At 42.9% G+C, this 21,414-nt stretch overlaps 3 protein-coding genes across 3 annotated transcripts; 2 read left to right on the top strand and 1 right to left on the bottom strand.

Annotated features, from left to right (window-relative positions):
• Positions 1 to 627: 627 nt before the first annotated feature.
• On the top strand, positions 628 to 5,024 carry LOC134461420 (ATP-dependent 6-phosphofructokinase, liver type-like). The gene is made up of 3 exons (XM_063214346.1): positions 628 to 927; positions 1,356 to 1,461; positions 1,731 to 5,024. Exons 1-3 carry the CDS (start codon positions 906 to 908, stop codon positions 1,876 to 1,878), a joined length of 276 nt encoding a protein of 91 aa, XP_063070416.1. The 5' UTR covers positions 628 to 905; the 3' UTR covers positions 1,879 to 5,024.
• Positions 4,890 to 12,068, bottom strand: LOC134461419 (coiled-coil domain-containing protein 88B). The gene is made up of 15 exons (XM_063214345.1): positions 11,979 to 12,068; positions 11,644 to 11,699; positions 11,440 to 11,496; positions 10,854 to 10,980; positions 10,344 to 10,433; positions 9,950 to 10,137; positions 9,789 to 9,831; positions 9,593 to 9,671; positions 8,982 to 9,072; positions 8,378 to 8,424; positions 7,712 to 8,052; positions 7,046 to 7,196; positions 6,195 to 6,236; positions 5,754 to 5,778; positions 4,890 to 5,645 (listed from the first exon to the last, which is right to left on the bottom strand). The coding sequence occupies exons 2-15, from the start codon at positions 11,693 to 11,695 to the stop codon at positions 5,446 to 5,448; spliced, it is 1,533 nt and encodes a 510-aa protein (XP_063070415.1). The 5' UTR covers positions 11,696 to 11,699; positions 11,979 to 12,068; the 3' UTR covers positions 4,890 to 5,445.
• Positions 12,069 to 14,160: 2,092 nt separating this feature from the next.
• On the top strand, positions 14,161 to 21,321 carry tmem169b (transmembrane protein 169b). Its single transcript, XM_063212973.1, has 4 exons — positions 14,161 to 14,238; positions 18,838 to 19,087; positions 20,055 to 20,382; positions 20,737 to 21,321. Exons 1-4 carry the CDS (start codon positions 14,161 to 14,163, stop codon positions 21,080 to 21,082), a joined length of 1,002 nt encoding a protein of 333 aa, XP_063069043.1. The 3' UTR covers positions 21,083 to 21,321.
• The last annotated feature ends 93 nt before the right edge of the window (positions 21,322 to 21,414 follow it).

The raw sequence follows: 21,414 nt of genomic DNA, 5'->3' as shown, positions 1-21,414 counted from the left end.
AATTTCCATGACATCCAATTTAACCCTCTTACTGCCTTTTACTGGTTCACCTTTTTCAGGTATGTTGTACCTTGTTAGTTAGCAGCTAGTTGTTGATTGCTAGATAGACACTCTTGTGAATAAATTCAGGTAAGACACTTTTGACAAACCTGTGTGCTCGTGGTCACGATCCTCATGTAAAGGATGCCAGCTAGCAGAGTTTGACGGTTAGAATATTAGTGTGTAAACCTCCTTCCCGAAGCCTCATACATACAGATGTGCTGGCGACTGGCCATCTAGCTCACTTGTTGGTGCGACTCGTCTACCTCCCATGCCAGCATTTGCTTTGAGGTTTTGAGATCCCATTCCAAGTGGAGGACTGCACAGGAATACCTCAGTTATGTACACTCAGTACAGTCTTTTGTCAGTGTTTCAGTATTCACAGTCAGTGTATTGTAAGCCTCCGCACACACACAATGCATGCAATGTAATGAGAAATCAATTCTGCCCTCTCTCGCTAGGCTTGGGACAACTGACCCCTTTGTCTCCCCATATCGGCTTTCCTGTAAAGTTTTGGCTTTGAAAGTGGTGGGGACATTAGTATAGCAAATTGTCCAGGTACGATAATTTAGTTTTCCATTATACTGGTGCAAAAGGAGAGGGGACAAGCTAGGTTTACCTCAAAAGTGGTATGGGCATGTCCCCACCATCCACACCTAAAATTACACCCATGCTTCCCTGGACCCTGACTATAATATGTTTCAGTACGTTTCACTCTTGACAAGCCTTCAGACAGTAGCATGGCGAATGGCTTCCAGTGTCTGACTTTCTGTGTTATTGGCTGGTAGGGAGGGTCGCCCTCTCCATTCGACAGGAACTTTGGCACCAAGCTGGGGGTGAGGTCAGTCCAATGGCTCAGTGAGAAAATGGTGGAGAACTTCAGACAAGGTGAGCCAACCAAGCCTGGCATGTTTATTTTTCAGCAGACTGATTTAATCAGAAGTTTAGATTTTCATTTCTGAGACTGAGCACAACCACCCATACATTTTACTAAAGTAATGATTCCATTCAAATAAACAATTCAATTGCAACTGCACTGTTTTTCCTCTTGATGATGGGGCTGTAATGTATGGTTTAAAGGGGAACTTCTGCCAATTTCAATATGCTGTTGTATTGCTCACGCTACCCTTGACTTGTCAGTCCTCGGCGATGCTGCATTTTTCGGCTCAGCCCTTTCTGAGATCTGAGCTTTTCCAATGGGGGCAGACTTCCCTCAGACAAGTCCAGTGTAGTGTTAGCATTACACTGCATGTCAAAATTGGCAGAAGTTACCCTTTAAAGACTGAGCCTTTGTGTGTCCTATGTTTGTCTATTAGGGAGGGTGTTTGCAAATGCCCCAGAAACTGCATGTGTGATCGGATTAAACAAGAAGCAGCTGTCCTTCAGCCCCGTGACAGAACTCAAGGAGCAGACAGACTTCCAGTGAGTTGCTCTGACACTTATTTTGCACTAATTACTGTATATGTTATTGAAAATGTACCTTTATTTTGTAGGTTTCCTAACTGTTCTGAATTTTATGAAAAGGCTTCAATCAATTGATTGTGCCATGTTTACCATTGTGTGTCTGTCTGTGTGTCTGTGTGTGTGTGTGTGTGTGTGTGTGTGTGTGTGTGTGTGTGTGTGTGTGTGTGTGTGTGTGTGTGTGTGTCTGTGTGTCTGTGTGTGTGTCTGTGTGTGTTTCTATGCTCCAGGCACAGGATATCCAAGAACCAGTGGTGGTTGCATCACCGCCTGATTCTGAAGATGTTGGCCAGGTACCAGACCAACTTTGATGACTACGTTACTGGAGAGATCGAGCACGTGACCCGGCGGTCCATGAGCATAGACACAGGGATCTAAAAAAAACAAACGGCACATGAGATTCTAAAAAAAGGATCATGTGAGGTTCTGAAATTAAGCAGGTGAGGTTGTAAATGAAAGAACATATTTCTGAAAATTTGAATCCAGTGGTGCATTTTTTGAAAGCGTAGTTGCTAAATACGGTAGCTACTTTGTTAGTTGCAATGCAATTTCCCATTGGCAACTACCCAAGTTGCTAAAAACTACACTTTCAAGAAATGCACTCCAGACCAGTAACAAATAGCTACCCTGCCTCATCCATCCATGTTTCTCTCCTCGTATCCACTCCCCCACTCATCATCACACCAGATCGCTCTACACTCCACTGATGGATAATCCGATGCCCGAAAGTTAAAAACTTTGCCATGTATTCACTCTTGCCTGCGCTCTTCACAGAGGTGGGTTCAATAATTAGGTGATCTACCCATCATCTACCTGATCGATGATCTGTTCACATTGTAGAGAAAAGAAAAGTTTACAATGTGGTGGCTACAATAATGCAACTCCCACCCTGTGTAGTAAAACATACTTTATTGATGATAAAGCATTTCTGCTGTCATTTTTACTCTCTAGCCAGGATTTCAGGCTCTACTGTTTTATACTCACCAGTACATGTGCCTAAAAGACCAAGGGACATTCGTCCCATCTAAAGTACAACCTGGTGCTACTTAGAGCAGGGTTGCAGTGGCAAAATATCCAGGTTCAGAAAGTAAAACACCTTACCTCATATTTGTCCAGCAAAGCCAATTTATTTAACCTGCTCTCGGGTAGATGATAGGATTAATGAATCAACAGAGAGCACAGTCAGAAGGAGTACATGGCAGGACTTTAACTTTTTCAATCCGGTGTGTTCACCTCTGTAAGGCCCGACATGCAAAAGCAATCTCCAACTTTTAGGACTAATGTAGCAGTGGCACTGCACTGTTAAATTAAATGCAATGTTAATGTCCTCTTGTGAATTCTTTTATACTTCTTCACAGAAATGACTCTTACTCAGGAACCTTGTAAATGTTATAGGAAATTTTATCAGGTTTGATTTGAGTCAACCGAAGCTCCTGAAAAGGCTGTAGCACCAGGACAGCTCTCAAAGCCATATCAAAGATAAGCAACTTCGGACTGATTTGAAGGCTTTTACTTGATTTTAAATTCGCTGACAATGCAATCATGAACATGAATGTGAATTTTTGCTCAACGGTTTAGGTGATGAACCTGAGCACATGGGGCACAGAGGAAAATGTTAGGATCTTTGAAAGAATATAATTTTAGGCCTTGTTATTACTAATAATGTTGTAATGGCTCGTAACGGCCCCTTTTATTTCTAGAGTCCACTCCTAAGAATAGACCAAACTAAGCCCAGACTTTACATTGGGAAAGAGATTTAGCCAAACTTCCCCTCCTCACCTCTGTACTAGAGCCAGAGCTGTGCTCCCTTTGCTACTGATAGCAATTTATTTGTAAAACTATACAATGAGATATTGACCACTGTGAGTAAAGATTGGCTCCATCCTCTTAGATTAAGCCATGACAATTACAATAAATCACTGATGGTGGAGCTACATATAAAGCCTAAATAAATAATAATACTTACATGACACTGAGCATATATTCAGTACTATGGTGAAACGTACACCGTGCAGACTGACTAATAGCCATTCCTGTTGTAAATACCAGCAGTCACTAACCATAATGTAACCTGTTGAACGAAGGTTGTCTGTCTCTATGCTGATGGTTTTGTCCATCTACTAGGGCTGTAACGATACACTCAACTCACGATTCGGTTCGTATCACGATTTTTGACCTACGGTTCGATACACCCCACAATTTCTGAAATGTATCTCCACTGAAGTTTGGAAACACTATCACATCAAATCATAAGGTTGTTTTCTGGACTAATGGGTAATAAAACTTTGAAAGGGCATATCACGATACTGCCGCCTTGTATCATGATACAGTATCATGACTCTGTGTATCACAATTTCTCGGTTCGATACAATATCGTTACAGCCCTACTATCTACTCTGCTGGATCAGATAACCAGGGTCCCAATGCTTGGCTACTGCCAGACCATTCATCCAATTCACTGCCACCATTTCACCACTCACTTATCAAGCTGTTGAACACACATTTCTGGAACAAACCCTCACTATTTCACATTACAGTATGCATATAGGCAGCCACATTGGAACTACTTGAACAAACTCTCTCTGATCGGTAGTCTTTGCTTGTAGGGTTTTTTTTTCTGAAGCAGTTATTCATGTTCCTCAACATTGAATATTATCAACACCCAATTTACATGTATTCAATGGTGCTTCTTTGGACAGCTGTATCTCTCATGTGTGGCCAAAGTCTATTAAATGCAACTGTATATTGCTGCAGTCGGGCAAAATTTGCCTGCACACTAACTTTGTAAGCTTTCATCGCAAAACTTATACAGTAGATTCATGGCAGATCTATCTTGTATCTCTCACTGTAACTTTATTGTCTAATATATCTCACACCTAGTGCACTCTATCTGCTGTGATGTGTCACCTCACCTGTTTTATTATTAGTTTGTGAAAAGGCAATGGTGTGAATTGATGTTTGATATTACCTGAGGCACCTTGCACCAGGGGCGTAGCAGCAAATTCAGGGTCACCCACGCATAACATCTCCAGATATATATCTGACTCTGTGTGGGTCCCCCACATATGTGGGGCCCTAGTGACATATTCCCACTTTACCCCCATTACACCGCCCCTTTGCATATGCACATTTATGAATCAGACCTTTAAAAATATACGCCAAACGGACGATACTGTAAGTGCAATAAGTGCAACTGTTCTCGTTTTTTTTAAGTTTTAATTGTCTGTGATTATTGTTGGAACCAATTTGATGTCAAGTGTTGTTGTAACACTCCAGTGAGTAAATGTATGTGTTCTTAGTAGGACTTCAATGTGAATATAGTGTTCAACTGCCATGACTGAATGTCAATTGTGATGGATCTAAAGCATTTCTGAATCACGCATTTTGCCTTTGATTCCTATATTTTTATTGTTCTCTTTTTCTTCTTCCAAGTAAACAGGCAAACAAGTGTAAGAATATATTTGTGTAAACACTACCATCTGAATGTATTAAACAACAATAAATATCACAGAGATGACTACTGACATCAGTCTTGCCGTAGTTTTTCATCACCATAAATAAAATGACAGGAGTACTGCATGCTCTGTAATTTTCCCAAACCAAACAAATGGAAAAAAATGTCTTCTATTACTTTGACTCCATTACGATGCCTCCATAACATAACATACCATCCTGTATCATACCGTTTCTTTGACCTACACTGCTAAATAACAAGTATATTGTTGATAGAGGACTTAAAAAGTTTGCACACGGTTAGCACACCAGGTTCCATAAACCATCTGTCATGTATCACATCTAAAACATGCAGTTCATGAAAATGCACATACAATTCATCCTACAAACTTCTACAATACTCCTCCAATCTGGCACAGAATAGAAAGCTACCGACAATTCCTCCTGAATAGCAGAACGTAGAACTTGGAAGGACTGTGGACTGTAGAACGTTTAGAAGTTGAAGGAGAAGGGGAACCCGTCGCCACTGCCTGCGCTGTCTTTGGAGGAGGGGCGCTGTTCTGGGCTCTGGTTGGAGAAGGAGAACTGGAAGCCCCCCTCGGAACTGTTGGGCTTCTGCGTGGGACTCTCGGAAGAGAAGGGGAACTGGAATCCATCCTCAGACCCACTTTCTTGCTGGTCAAATGGAAACCCTAAAATCAACACAATCACACACACGCATCACATTAATGCAACTGGATCAACAGAGAAAGCAAATGATGCACAGTACTGGCAACACTCAAACTAAACAATAGCCATACCTGAGAACTTTGATTCAGAGAATTTCTGAAAAGACACAAAACATTTGTTAGCCAAAATCAAAAAAAATACAGACAGATTATTTGGTGATGTGCAAAATGTGAAATGCTTCAGAAATGTACCCAGTATATTTCCCAGGAATACAGTTACAGACACAGCCCGTTTGTAACACCATCCCCTTGGACTACAGTAGTGTTTCTCAACGGGGGCGTTGTGGGGCTCTAGGGAGGCGTAGAGAAGGATACAGCTGAAAGGGTGCGGTGCTTTGTTACCCTTGGGGGGCATTAGTACATTTAAATGTTTAATACTAAGGGGGGTGTTGTCAGGCCTATGATGAGGTCAGGGGGGCGTTGGGAGGCTTGTGATGATGCCAAGGGGGCGTTTGTTCAAAAAAGATTGAGAACCACTGGACTACAGACTTATCAGAACACATCCAAACATACCTTATCGCTGAAATACTCGCTTGTGAAAGAGAAAGGAGTTTCCTGAAAATGGGAATAAAAAAACAACAGAGTTTGTCAATCTAAACCTAAACTACAAAGACCTATTTTTGAATGAAAATTAAATTGGTACATTAAAAACAAGTGCATGGGGGTGCATAACCAGTTAGCAACTTAGTAGGTTGTCAATGGGAAATTGCATTGCAACTAAGTTGCATTGCAACCAGCGCTGTCGAGAAACAGGGCCCTGAACCACTAAATAGTAATAGACCTGTCTTTGTCAACATGGGACCATAAAGCAACAATACTGAATATATTTAATATCATGTAGTACATAAAATTAAATCTAAAATCAAAATTTTGAGAATCATGAATGAATGAATAAATGAATGAGGGAAATTAAGTCACATTGCTATTCATGTATGTAGAGCCTATACCCTAAGCTTGTTACCAAAATGTTCACGACCAAGTCTTACTGTAAGATGTCATAGCAGTGTTGTTTTGATGTACTTGGATTTTTTTTATCCCAGCATCTGCATCAAATAAGTGTCTGGCTTGTCCCTGACCTCAATGAATGAATGTATGAGAATGAACAAATGAATGAATTAATGAATGAACATCATTGGTATATTAAATCTGGGTTGGACCCGGTTATGAAGTTTGTTGTTATCATTAGTGCAACGTCCAATTTATAATATATTACTAAAGACTCTGTGATGGTAGTAACTGCAGTACTATGGTACTAGCGTCTTTTTTTTGTTCAATAAATCGTACGCCAATCCACTAGCAGAACAGTGAACAGAACAGAAGAACAGAAATATGAATCTACAAGGTGTGTGTGTGTTGTCTCTGACCTCCTCCTCCTGTGCTGTGGAGCCCATGTCGAAGCCGAACCCTGAGAAGCCAGCTTGAGGGGGCTCAGCTGAGAAGCCAGCTGGAGTGGGCTCAGCCGGCATGGTGAACACGAAGCCTGGGGACTTCTCCTCCGTGCTGTCGCTGCGGCCCCTGTTATAACAACAACACGTTTGACACAACAATCTGTTAGTCAAGGTGGATGACTTTTTATTTTATTTTTTTAAGTATGTAAGATGTTTTTATTTACACATTCAGTCATTACAGAGTACAGGAGTACAGCTGAGCAATAACTGTACAAAACAAAAGTGAAATATGCACAAGCCCCTTCACGGAAGCTACTCGTAGAAAAGCTTATAGGATATGGCGGCCAAAGTGGATGGATAGGTCCAAGTGGTCCAGACCACTTTGAATTGGTTATAGATTCGGTGACATTGCAATCACACCCACACGCCCATCCATCCATCCATCTATGCGCGCGTGTGTGCGTGAGTGAGTGAGTGAGTGTGCTTTACTATAGTGTCAATTGTTTACTTGATGTCTGGTGAAACACAAATACAATCAGCTGTGTCTATAATATACATGTTACAGTACATAGGGCACATACAGTACACATAGCCTGACACTTCAAAGTAGCTGTACACTTTTGACTTTTGACAGCCACTCACCCGAGTTTGAAGGTGGGGGTGGACAGGGCCGCCTTCATCCTGGGGGGCGTCTGCTGAGGAGGGGGTGTGACGTCCCCTGCGGCCCCGGCGGCTGGCACCTGCATGTCCGCATCCCCAGCTGCAGCAGTGGAGGTGCAGGGGGTCTGGGGGGTGGTGGGGGTCCTGGGGGGGTTGCTGGGAGCCTTGGGGGTTTTGGGTGTGGGGGGGTCCTGCTGCTGCCCACGGCTCTCTATTGTTGCTGTCGTGGTGGGTGCTGCTGCGGCTTCCGCTGCCATCCCCAGTGCAAAGCCTTCCTCTCTGGCCGGTCCCTCGGCCATGCCAAACACATTGAAGCTAGCCTCCTGGGAGGGGGGGGGAGAGAGCAGGTAATCATAGAAGTTCATATATTTGAGAAAAAGTTGAAGTATGCCGAGTGGCTAAAACAGTGATCCCTTAAAATAATAAAATCTTACAGAGAACTAAAAAAAATACTGTGACATGGATTTTATTATTATTTTACTTATGCTTTTGACACCTCTGTTTAAGACACAGAAAAAAAGTTCACCCAATATCATATGAACGTTAAGAGAGGACATTAATTCCCTAATTAAATGCTAGTAACGCTCAGTGGCTGTGATTTACAATGTCACGTAAAATATTTGTGGCTTGAGACACTGAAGGCCCAACCTGTTCCCTCTGTCCTTGCTTGGGTTTGTCCGCTACCTCCCTTTGTACTGCAAAAGACAAACAGACCATCACAAAGTCAGAGAAAATAAGTCAAAAAGACTATTGTATTATTTTTTGTATTGTAGTATAAAATGTATTAAAACTGTGTGTGCGATGGGGATGAGACTTACAATTATGGTAAACATAAAATATTTGATCTCACTAAAATGTTTTTTTGTGCGTGTCCCTTATCGAACATTAGCTACTGCTATCGGATCACTGGGACAACTCTAAAGTAAATTGAATGCTATTCAATTATTTGTTAGTTTAAGTTCCACTTTCCGTATTCACGATTATCACAAATTATATATTTATATATCTACACTGTTTCATGTGATATACTTTTGATGTCAAGATCAGCATTTCATCTGTTCTTTTCCTGTGTTCTAAATTCCTACGTTTTATTCCTACTGTGATCATTTTATGTGTGCCTCCTCTTTTCTTCACATCATTGTCATGCCATCTGTATGTTATGCTGGACTACTACTTAGTACAGTGTTCTAGGACCATACTACACTCCAATAATCTGAAATAGAAATTGAATTGACATGAGAGCCATGGTCACCTGCTCTGCCTCGGCCGGCGTCTGCCTCCTCCATCCTCTCCTCTCCCCAGCCCTGACCCTCATCCAGGACCTCCCAGCCTGAACCCTGGCCCTGCACACAAGGCAAGGAAACACCGACTTAAAAATGTGTGTGTGTGTGTGTGTGTGTGTGTGTATGTATGTGTGTGTGCGCGAGCGTGCACGCTGGTGTGTTTGTGTGTGTGAACGCGCGAGCATGCGTACCTACGTGAGCATGTGTGTGTGTGTGTGTGAGAGAGAGAGAGGAGAGAGAGCATTTGAGAACCTGCATCAGTGTTGTTTTTAGTGTCCGTACGGCTGGTTTTTGACTTCAGTGTTAATTACACCTGAATTTGTGTACGCCCCCCTCCCCCCACCAGCTATGCGTAAATAAGTTTTGGAAAATGCAGACATTATACATTTATACCATCACGTATCACTGTGCTTGTAGAAGTAGAAGTACTGTTATGGATGTGATTACAACACTAAAAGTATTATATATTGCATAGTTCCAACCATGTAATAACATAACCATGTAATAACATAACCATGTAATAACATTGTACGTCTACTTCTACTACCTACTTTATACACCTATGCCAATGCAACTGTACCTGTGACAGCAGCTCCTTCCCCTCCACTGATGCTTCTCCCTGTTCCATCATCTGAAGCTCTATGTGACCAACTGACACACTTTGCCAAAAAAACAAACAAGCAAATGAAATACAATAGATAAATAAACATGTCTAACTTCTGACTGCTTTATAGTTATGGACAGTTGTAAGTATTAGGATGGCGGACACCACAAACCTATCGTCTCCTTGCTCCGGTAGAGTTTTATTTCGTGCTGCATCTACAAAGAAAACAGTGAATTTTGTTACAACTAAAAGAATTAATCAGTCTGCTTGTCATGCTTGTTATGAACCTACGTACTGTATATCTACTTTATCAAAAATATCCCGCCATATTACCATGCAGCTCCTGCCGTTTCTTCTCCCCGGCGGCTATCTGGTCCTCGCAGGCCCTGATCCGCTTCTCAATCTCCTCGTTCTTGGCCAGGATCAGCAACAGCTTTTGGGCCAGGGGGTGCTCATGGTACTTCTCCTTGTGCTTCTTCAGAACCGCCTTGCAGCTCTCGATTCTCTCCTGATACATTTTCCTTGAAGAAATTGAAAAAAAAAACCATAATGGACTGGAGTTTACTTTTCATTTGGAACTCATCTGGAGTTCACAATAATTTGTGTATTTTTAGGATTTATTGTGCTGTAGATAGAGACAGATTTTTAAATATAATACATTTAGCTTTTTTGTTTGTTATTGTCATACAAAATGGACATTCAATAAGGAACCCTAAAAGAAACCTACATGTCCCTGTTGCAGTTCTCATTTCGGCGCTCCAGTTCACTCTCCAAGACCTTCTCATAGTGCGTCATTAGGTCATTGGTCCTCTTCATACTACAATACATGAAGTTAAGTATCTAGTTACTCAGGGCTTTTTCTGAACGGGGAAATAGGGGCGCTCCACCCTCATACCTCCGCGAGTGCACCCTCATACTTCTTTTTTTTTAAATATATATATTACTTTTTTGAGCGCCCCAAGTAAATTCCCCACTTCACCCCCCCCCAACCTGCCATGATGCTCCCTCATGCCAAAAATTCCTAGAAAAAGCCCTGTTACTCAATTGTTATTATGGTGTATTAAATATATACTACATTGCATAGTGTTATGTGTGTTATGCTGTACTTAAATCAATCCAATGGAACAGAAGAACAGTTTTCTTATCTGTATTATCGATGATGATTAACAACTCAGCTATGTATGTCCTTGTATTTTTTTGTATTGTATCAATTGTTTTATTTTATTCTTAACTTTACCCCTTAGTGTTCTCTCTGTAATGCTGCACTGTCTTCTGTTTCTCTAAGATCTGATCCTCAAGTTTCTCTATGCTCTTCCTGGTCTCCTCGATGCAAGTCTTCTTCTGCTGAATATTAGTCTGGAAGACTGGGGGAGAACAAAGACAGTCAGTTACCTTACCACAATAGTCTTTGCAACATGTAGAACTAGCATTATGGCATGATGTAGTAATGGGCAACCACCTGGATTCAGAGGATACAACCAGAGAGTTTCTTAGGACTGTGATATAATCCAGTGCCACAGATTCCTAATGACCTGGTTTTAACTATCGAAATGTCCTAGTTTGACAGGTGAAACGTAATAGGTCATTTGGAAATGTAGCCTAATGCGTGGCACTGGACTTGAATGTGCTAAGTAAATAAGCTATTACATTAAAGATGATTAAATGTGGTGTTTACAGAACTCGCCAAGGTGGTGCAGGAACCATGCTGGTTGAGCATGGAGCGTGTGGACATAGCATTCACTTGATAAACAGAATGGTGGACCGAAGGCTGTCTGTACTAGAGTATGTATCTCAATGTGTAATTTATCACCGACCATACTGACCTTTAATTTGCCTGTGTACATCGTCTTTTTTCGAGCACAATTCTCGAGTCTGCAGAGCTAGAAGGGGGAAAATAGTGTTGCTTAATGACTGTTGCAACTGCTAGGCTACATAATGTAAACAAGACAGTCAACAGATAGCTAACATTACTTAGCTGACCAAGCGTTGGCTACCTAATTAAGATAGGGTATACTTTTTGAACTTACCCAACTGTACTAAGAGGGTATCCAAACTTTCCATAAGCTCTGTATCAGCCATTTTACTGTGTGACAAAAAAGACAAACGGTTTAAGTATGCAATTTAAGTAGATGACAGCTTCCCTTCGGCTAACTGTATTAGCAGTCTAAAAACTGAAAGGCTTTTACACTCTCCCAGAAATGCGATAATTACATTCACCTTAACTAATGAAAATGTGTGTGGTTATCTCAATTTTACATACCCTGAACCTGTTTACGGCAGATGTAAAGGGAAATATATTTTGTTTAACTCGCGAATGATGGCTCAAAAGCAGTGAAGCAATCAACTGACTCACTGGCCTTACCTGAAGTTCAAGTGGAAGTTTGAGATCTCGTGAGTGACCAAGGAGAAGATAGCTCGTGACCACCTCTCTAGCCTTGTTTTGGTGAATGAGCGCGCGCGTGCGCGCCCCAGTGCATTATCTTCATGCAGCTGCAGGTCGCTCATCATGTTAAGCGATTTTGGGAAACGTACACAGGGAAAAAAAACAGACTTCTTTAAGCGAATATTTCTTGCACTGCATTTCACCATATTAAACGTGTAGGCCTATCTCATTTTTGAATAACCTGAGAATTAGGGTAGGACACGTGGCTGAGCTATGTAGGCAGAACAGGCCAGAACCAGAGGCGATATATAGGGTCAGGTGGGGCCCCAAGCGAAAATGCAAAAAAAGAGCATTTGAACCAAAATCGCCACTGGTAAAATGTGGGCTGTTATTCACTAGGGGCTATGGGGCCCCAAGCGGCTGCCTGCCTTCCTTGCCTGGTGGCAAGATGCAACTCTGGCCAGAACAGATTTAGGCCATGGTGTAGGCCTAGGCTATGAGTAATGAATGAATTATTACATTGACTGAGGCAATAGCCACAGGCTACATCACACAGTTCATGCGACTAGAAACGTGGCGAATAGAGACCTGGTAGGCTACAGTACATGGTACAAAAACGTGCCTTGTTCTGCATTGTTCTTATGACTTCACCAGGGATGCAGAGATTCTTTAAGTATATCTCTCTACTCTCTCTGAGGGATGGAGGGAAGCCTGGGTTTTTTGAGCAGAGCAGGACAAAGACATGCCAAAATTAGCATACATAAGCCTATTCATCAATGTAGGCTACGTCTCTAAAACTGACAACAGTACAGTTTCACGTGACATATTTGATACTCTTTGATGATATTTCTCACCGCCACAAGAAGGGGCTTTCTCGCTCCACTAATGTTCTGCCTCGTTTTGGATTACACATAAATTAAATGGCCGGTCCACATTCACGTCTGATTGGGTAGCACTGAGGTTGGGGGGATTAGTGGGCGTGGTATATGACAATCTGGGCAGTGGGCAGTGTATGAGCGCATCTGTATGGCGGCTGTTTGTAGGGCACGCGTCATCGGGCTGTTTATGGAATAAAACAATCTCCCCGTTCGCCCCATTCATTACACGTTAAAAGTAAACACACCGGGTATTCAACCGACTGGAAACAAGGTAAACACACTGCATTATCGTGCTCATTGTCTCTTTTTGTGCAGATAGAATACCGACATGTTGTGGAGGATGGGTGAGATCAGCTGAGAAAGGAAAATATTAGGCTATCCCCGTTAATCTCCCCGCTGGTGTGTAGTCGAATAGACAACATCACACTGCCAACAATGCCTATATTTGTGTTTTCCTTATTTTAAGACGTTTGTTTCACTAGTGTTTGTATTCGTTCGCTGCGCGGGTGCATTTCAGTTTGGGAGATGGTCGGAAAAGGGTGTCGGATAATGCATGACAGTGCCTTGTTCCATTGTCACTGTGTGCAAGTGGGACTATTGAGTCGATGATATGGGGTAGCCTGCTAGCTGCACGTTTTGCGTTCAGTTTTTGTGATTAGGACAGGAGAGGGGAAACCAAATGCCTTGTGCAGGCGTGCCGCGTGCAGAGAGGGGTTAAATGCGGGGTGCATAGGCAAGCTGGAATAATAAATAGGCCTAGCAAAGCTTCCTATAAAATGTGTCATTTCTAATTGCAAAGTCACATGAATTCACACGAAACGAATAGGCCTAGGCCTACACCCACTTATTACAGTGCCATATACTTTTATTATTTTTTTAAACACATTAAATTCCAAAGTGTGCACTTGATTAATTCACCCGCTATGTATTACATGCATATGCTTTTATTATTATATTAAAGACATTAGATTACAAAATGTGCGCTTGATTATTACGACCTAATGACTTTCTAAAACCATGATGTCATCTCATCTCATCTGAACTCTCTCTCTCACCTCCAGGTTGTGCCATTGGTCTCCCATTTGCCATGTGTGACTGCAACACTCCTGTGTAACCCTGAGGAAGACAAGGACTCACCATAGTCTTCAGAAAATCAGCTGAGCAACAAAGAGACCCCCATCCACACCACCACTACCCCTACCGTTACCCCAGTCTCCCCAACCAGGCCTACTGCACACACGCTACATACCTTGGGTGAAGAGGAGCAGACCCAGCCGGGTAGGATGGAGATGGAGGGCCACCATCCGGGCTCTGAGAGCCCCAACCTGGACTCTCTACCCTCGGAGGCATCAGTGAGTCAGGTGAGTCATGAAGAAGTTGTGTAGCCCAAAGGAGGGCTGCTACTTTGATTTCCCTCACTTGAAAAAGAGAACTGCACAAGGGTGACTCTCACATACATATTTAAGGGTGTTGCAGTGGACTTTTGCCTTAATTATGAATGGGCAGTGGAAGAGTGAGACAGCTGAAATAAGCTGGGGGACGTGAACCCTGCAGTCCGTACTCGAAACAGTTGCCCATATGTGGTTTGGGTGTATTAGCACTGTTCCTGTTGGAATATTTTGATCCATCTGGGTTCGCCCTCAATGCCCCTGGAGTTACACAGGAATGCAACTTGTTCGCCGTCATTGTCACCCATAGGTGGAACAAGCTACCTACATATCACTGTAGGGCAGAGGTGAAAAGAGTACAGAAAAAATGTAATTGAGTAAAAGTACCTTTACTTTGCTTAAATTGTACAAAAAAGTACAATTACCCATCTATAAATGTACTCAAGTAAAAGTACAAATTACTTCATTTACAATGTAATTTGAGAGTAAAAGTTACTAGTTACTTTCAGTTGTTTAATGCAAAAAAAGGATGAGTCATGAATCAAATTCAGCACTAAAGTTTAAAGTTAAAGTTGAATATTCCAAAAAATCAAAATACAGCTTTTAACTAGAAATGCACTCCAAGAATGCAGACCACCACAAAGGAAGCGTTTTTTAGAACATTTAACTATGTTACACTTTTTTTAGTTTTAGATTTAGTGTAATGGAATGGTGATGAATCTTTTAAAAAGTCAGGTTCAGGTTGGTGATCCGGATCACCAAAAGAATTGAATCACTTGGGTCATTTTGAAAAACTAAGTCTCATCCAAATCCGTTCATTAATGAGTTGTCAAACAAACAGACAGACAGACAGACCGACGCAATTGAAAACATGGCGGCTGTAACAATAACAAAACCATAATCTAAAACTTCACAAAGCTTTTGTTCATTTTCAGCAGGAGCTGATTTTCAAAGTTCTCAGCTGAAAGTCTTGCCCTCTTCGCCCATAGCCTATAGAGCAACCCTGCTGAGCTATTTCCACTCGTGCGTTTGAAAATAAATAATTGGTCCAAATTAGGCCAAGGGTTTTCACCACCAGAAGTTGAACCTGTGGTAGTATCCTCTTCATCAGGTGCTTCCCTCCTCCATGGTCTCGAGTTCTGTCTTGCTCTCGGTCTCTGTCTCGATACCCTCCGGTCTTGGTAATGTCTTGGTCTCGGACTAAGCGGTCTCGACTACATCCCTAGTCTCGACTAGTAGACTTGATGGTGACAATGCACAGCTAAAGGGCGCGCATAGGGCAAGACTATACTTTTCAGGCAAGGCCAAAGAACGTTAGATTCACGTTCTTTGGCAAGGCCAGGAATTGTTCCGGGAGTTTTTTTCCGCCCGAATTTAAATTTTTCGCCATCAATATTTTTTTACTCAGTAACTTGAGGGGATTCAAATGTAACTAAGTACAGTTACTTAGTTAGGTCAAAATGTACTTGAGTAAAAGTAAAAGTTACACCTTTCAAGAACTACTCAGAAAATTACAAGTTACTCTAAAAAGTACTCAATTACAGTAACTTGAGTACATGTAATTAGTTACTTTCCACCCCTGCTGTAGGGTAATCTCTCTGAAACTCTGTGGAGCAGCTGTGTGGTTAAGGAGATGGGCTTTAGATCAGAGTGTTGCAAGTTTGAAACCCATTCCTCCAGTGCCTACCTGTACCTCACTCCATGGCTGAAGTGTCTGCTGTTGCCAATACCCTGTACTTTAAAAAAGTGAGTTGCTTTAAGCGCCATAGCTAAGCTAACCCTGCTGTAATCTTTTTGCACCTGTGAACTTTGTATTATGCACTCATTGTGTGTTGCTGATTATGGCCTTATACGTATTAAGTATGGTAAATGTAATGCAATGCATGCTGTGGTATGCTGTGTACATAATCACAATGAGCACCGTTAAATGCACAGAGTATTCTGGTGTCAAACTGAATATTGTTTGCATTCAGTTAAAAGCAAGTTCTGTAATATTCCATCTGTGGAACCACAATATTTCCTGACCACGGCCACATTAGGAATGAAAAAAGAGTTTATATGACTTGTGCACAAACCAGCCATCAGTTAAAATCAGAATATTCCCTGCATTTACGTAACTGCGCTCAATGATAAAGCATGGCTAAGTGGGCATCTGTGGCCTAATGGTTAAAGAGATGGGCTTTAGGTCAGAGGGTTGCAGGTTCAAATCCCACTGTTTAACTCCCTACCGCAGTACATGGCTGATCTACCCTTGAGCAAGGCACCATGATATAACCCCATACTGCTCCAAGGACTATAGACCCGTTCAGAGTCGACGTCCTCATGAATGCGTGCGCATCATTGACTCAAACACACCAGAGATATTGTAAGGATATTACGAGAGACTCCACTTTTCTGGGTGGTACTGCACTCTAGGGGGAGTGCAGACTCCATTCAGAAAGAACGGGCTGCTGCGCTCAGAGCCGTATCTCGACAGCGGGCACTAGGAGAACTGCAGGCATGGGTAAAATCGGGAGTGGTGAGGCTGCATGTAATACTGGGTGACAGTGCATACACTAAAGAGAGAAAAACTGCCGTTCTGAAGCGTGTACGTTGATGAAAAATAGAGATTCCGAAAAGTACACTTGTTATGCTATTTTGAGAGGGAAGAGGCTGTTCCAGAAGCATAGGAGATGTTTGTTGTTACAAGACATTAAACTACTGACAAGACTGATGACATCGCCAGGAATACCCGTGTCCGTGGTGCCCACTGCATATCTGAGGTTAGCGCGAGCATCCGTTACCTTATTTCGGAAAAAAACACCTGTCGAGTCTCTGTACAAGTGAACGGAGCATGGACGATTTTGAGGCAGCGGTGCGCACGCAGCCAAATTACGTCATACCTGTTTACAAACTCTAAAGGGATCTATAGCCTATACCAGGGGTACTCAATTAAAAGTCCCCGAGGGCCAGTTTTTCAAAATTCCTCCCAATAAAGGGCCGGGCCGGGCTGACACGACACGACCCCCACCAAAAAAAAATATTTTTTAAAAAATAAAAAATGATAAGGCCTTTGTAATCACAAAACACACGCACTCACACCCACAGCAGATATGGGTCAAAGACGTCCAAAAAGGAACTGTCATTCAGTGTAAGGGATACCTTCTGCTGAATGTAACTGTAAAAAAAAACATGATTTTTAAATTGTTTCAAGTGAATGGATGACAGCGGAGGCTTTCATGAATTCACTGGAAAAAATGAAATAAAAGGAGTCATGTTTCTTACAGTTACAGTCAGCAGAAGGTAACCGTTACACTGAATGACAATTCCTTTTTGGACGTCTTTGACCCATATTTAGTTTCCAGTGACAGGATGGGAGAACATTTCTCTCATAAAGGGCCTGCATTTTTCTGGAGCACTGTGGGGTGAGGTGCCTGCCTTGCTGTCATTGCCACCCACCCTTCAGTATTTTTTTTTAAATGACATAAGATTATTTTTTTTAAATGACATAAGATTAGCCTATATTTGCAGACTACATTCATAAACATTTATTTCTTAGTGAGAAAACCAATAAGCCTGAAGATAACACTTTTCAAACAAATGTTGCTTATTATGACTTTGTTTATGCAACTCTCACATGCATAATGAGAATCAGATGCAATAATGGACCCAACAAAGAGGACACATAGATAGGAGGACACCAGGTTTTGCCAACAAGAAAATGGCACATTGATGCAATGTTGATTAAATGCAACAGCCAATAATAAATCATCAAGTTGCTCATAACTTTGTTTGAAATCTTATGAGGGGCTTAGCTTTCCAAACGAACTATTTGGGGACTGTTTAAAAGTGTGAAAAGTTTATCAAGCAATTCGTTTTTAAGTAGGCTACCCCTAGTTAGCTGCCAGCAGAGCTCAAACACAATTTGCCTTCATTTGTGTTAGCAACTAGCTACAGCTAGTGCTAAACCAATTCGAAGTCCTAACACACTGTATGCAATGAAATGTGGACCATTACTTTCAAAAACGAGGCAAAGAGAACTTTGTAAATAATTTATTTACAAGTTCTACCGTACTTCCCTTCAGTAGTCTACCTCACAACAGCCTCTGCCACCCTCATAGTCACTTCTGTTTGGAGCCTGCAGGGAGAAACTGATTGAGGGGGCGGAGACACGGCACGCATCTTCCTAGCGTCTGTGGCGCGATTTCAAAATAAGAGCCGGCAGCGCGATCGGACCAAAAAAAAAAAAAAAAAAAAAATTTTTTTTTTTTTTTAATTTTTCAAAATTATTCGAGGGCCACAAATAGATGCCCCGCGGCCGCTATTTGAGTATGGGGGGCCTATACCCTGCAAATGACTAAGTCGTTTTGAATAAAAACGTCAACTAAGGGTGGCGCTGTGGTGCAGCGCGCTAAGCCCCCACGTTTGGACTTGCATGCCCATGGGGACCCAGGTTTCAGTCTGGACAGGGTCGTTTCCCAACCTTTACCCAATATCTCTATCCTGCTCATTTCCTGTCCCATCTCACACAGCCCTGCCGTAATAAAAATGTCCAAAAACCTCTAAATGTAATGTAATAAATGTCTCTCTCAGGTGGAGGAGGTGGGGGTGGAGGTGGAGCCCAGCTCTGTGGCCAGCTCCAGCTCGGCGGTCAGCAAGAGGAGGAAGAAGAGGAGGAAGGAGCCGCGGCCCGAGTCCATCATCGTGTACCGCTCGGAGATGACGGAGGCAGAGGGGGACAGGGACCAGGAGAGGCAGCCGGGGGACGAGCAGGGCTGCGAGGATGGCCAGGACCGCGGCCTAGAGGAGGGCGCCAAGTTTCTCAACACACCTCCAGGAGACGGTAAGAACTAAGATTTTCAACATGGTAACCAAGACAAAACTTGTGGTAACCATGACAACCAATGCAACAAAGTGGAATAAAGTCCAGTCTCCTATGGTACTTGGGTGTGACTTCCTGCCACAGGATGGCAACTCCAGGTGACAATAAGGACATTGATGAAATGTATTATGTCAAAGCATAATTGAAAGGGCGAGATGTGACACGTTATCTGTTCTAATGTTAGTGCTTTTCTTTGGATAGATAGATAGATAGATAGATAGATAGATAGATAGATAGATAGATAGATAGATAGATAGATAGATAGATAGATAAGAATACTTAGGAAAAACAACATCTGTCAGAAGCTGCTTGTGTCCTTCTACCGCTGCTCAGTGGAGAGCATATTGACATATTGTCTTTGTGTGTGGTTCCCAGGCTGCACTGTGGCACAGAGGAAAGAGCTCCAGGGGGTCATAAAGGCTGCAGAGAACATTATTGGCTGCCCTCTTCCATCTTTGGAGGGCCTACACAGCACCCGCTGCCTAAAAAAGGCCAAGTGCATTCTGAGAGACACATCCCACCCAGGTCACAGTCTTTTTGAATTGCTGCCATCGGGCAGGAGATTCAGGTCCATTAAGACAAGGACAAACAGACTGAAAAACAGTTTCTATGCAGCGGCCATCACAGAACTGAATTTTGCATCAAAAGCATAGTTTTTATATACATACCATTCTTTTTATTCCATTTTTTTTTTTTTATTATTATTTTTTATTTATTTTTGCTTCAACAAGGAATGCACAATTTCGTTGTGCTTGTCACAATGACAAATAAAAGATATTGTATTGTATTGTATTGTATTGTATTGTATTGTATTGTANAGATAGACAGACAGACAGACAGACAGACAGAAAGACAAACACAATACTGTTAAAGAAATACAGCATACTAAATGTATTCAAAATATATCCTTTAATCTTCTTTGCTCCAGTGGAGCAGTGGAGCTTGCCGCCAGACAGCCGCTACGTGACCCTGACGGGCACCATCGCACGGGGCAAGAAGAAGGGCCAGATGGTGGACATCCACGTGACGCTGACCGAGAAGGAGCTGCGCGACATGGCCAAGTCCAAGGAGCGACTGGACGCCGCGTGCGAGCGCGACGCCGCCTCGGGCAAGGGAGGCCGCAGCGGCGCCATGCGCGGCTCCTGCGGCCTGGGCGTGTGCCAGGGGCCGCACGTGCTCCTGTGGAGCCTGTCCTGCGCGCCCGTGGTCTTCGTCCTCTCCTTCATCACGTCGTTCTACTTCGGCACGATCACCTGGTACTATCATGATGATAGGTTGAAATAAGTCACTATCATGAGGCAGTTCATGTTCACACCTCAATGCGGCGATGTTGCAACTTTGATGAAGTTCAAGATTTTAACTCTTTTGATGTAATGGGTAGTGAAATGAAAGTTGCAACTGCTCTCTACTGTGTAATATTAATAATGAGTTATAGTGGAAGTGGAAATAAAAATAATAATGATAACAATAATAAAAGAAGGCCTAAAAAGATAGCATAAGAATTTAAAAAGCAGATGGCTTGATGGTGGAAACTCTTGCGCAATCTATAAAGTTATGGTTGAAAAGCTGAAACTCGTGTGGTGTGTCTGTGCCATGTGTTTTCATAACAGGTACAACGTCTTCCTGGTGTACAACGAGGAGCGGACGTTCTGGCACAAGATCACCCTCTGCCCCTTCCTCATCATCTTCTACCCCATGCTCATCATGGCCGTGTCAGTGTCGCTGGCCGTCTACTCGGCCGTGGTGCAGGTGTCCTGGGCGTTCGGTGAGTGGTGGCAGGCCGTGCGCGACCTGGAGAAGGGCTTCTGCGGCTGGGCGTGCGGCAAGCTGGGCCTGGAGGACTGCGCCCCCTACAGCGTGGTGGAGCTTCTGGACTCGGACACGCTGGCCGACATCCTCCACCACGGGAAAGTGGCTCACCACGGGGAGGACTTGCAACAGACATCGTCCGTGTAAGGTCCGGGGATAATGCTTACTGTGGGACTTCAATAACGTGTGCAAACGTGTGCGCAAGGAAGCCGACAAGGGGGGACAAAGGGGTCACTTGTCCCGGGCCCAGAGAGAGAGAGGGGGCCCAGAACTGGATCCTCATTACATTTTATTGATTGGGTTTGGGGATGTCTTTGTCCCGGGCCCAGCCAAAGCTGTCAGCGCAGCGGCCCAGCACCACGTGCGAATGAGAGCACATACTTGCTAAAAAACTATCAGAGCACATTACTGGAGGTATATTTTTTCCATCATTTTGTCCATCCTACCGTAACCTCAACATGGAAGTTTGGAAGATTGCC

This window comes from Engraulis encrasicolus, chromosome 13, assembly GCF_034702125.1.
Source record: "Engraulis encrasicolus isolate BLACKSEA-1 chromosome 13, IST_EnEncr_1.0, whole genome shotgun sequence".
Taxonomy (NCBI): Eukaryota; Metazoa; Chordata; class Actinopteri; order Clupeiformes; family Engraulidae; genus Engraulis; species Engraulis encrasicolus.
Note: the sequence above shows the minus strand (reverse complement) of the source record. Positions and strands in the feature narration are given on the sequence as shown.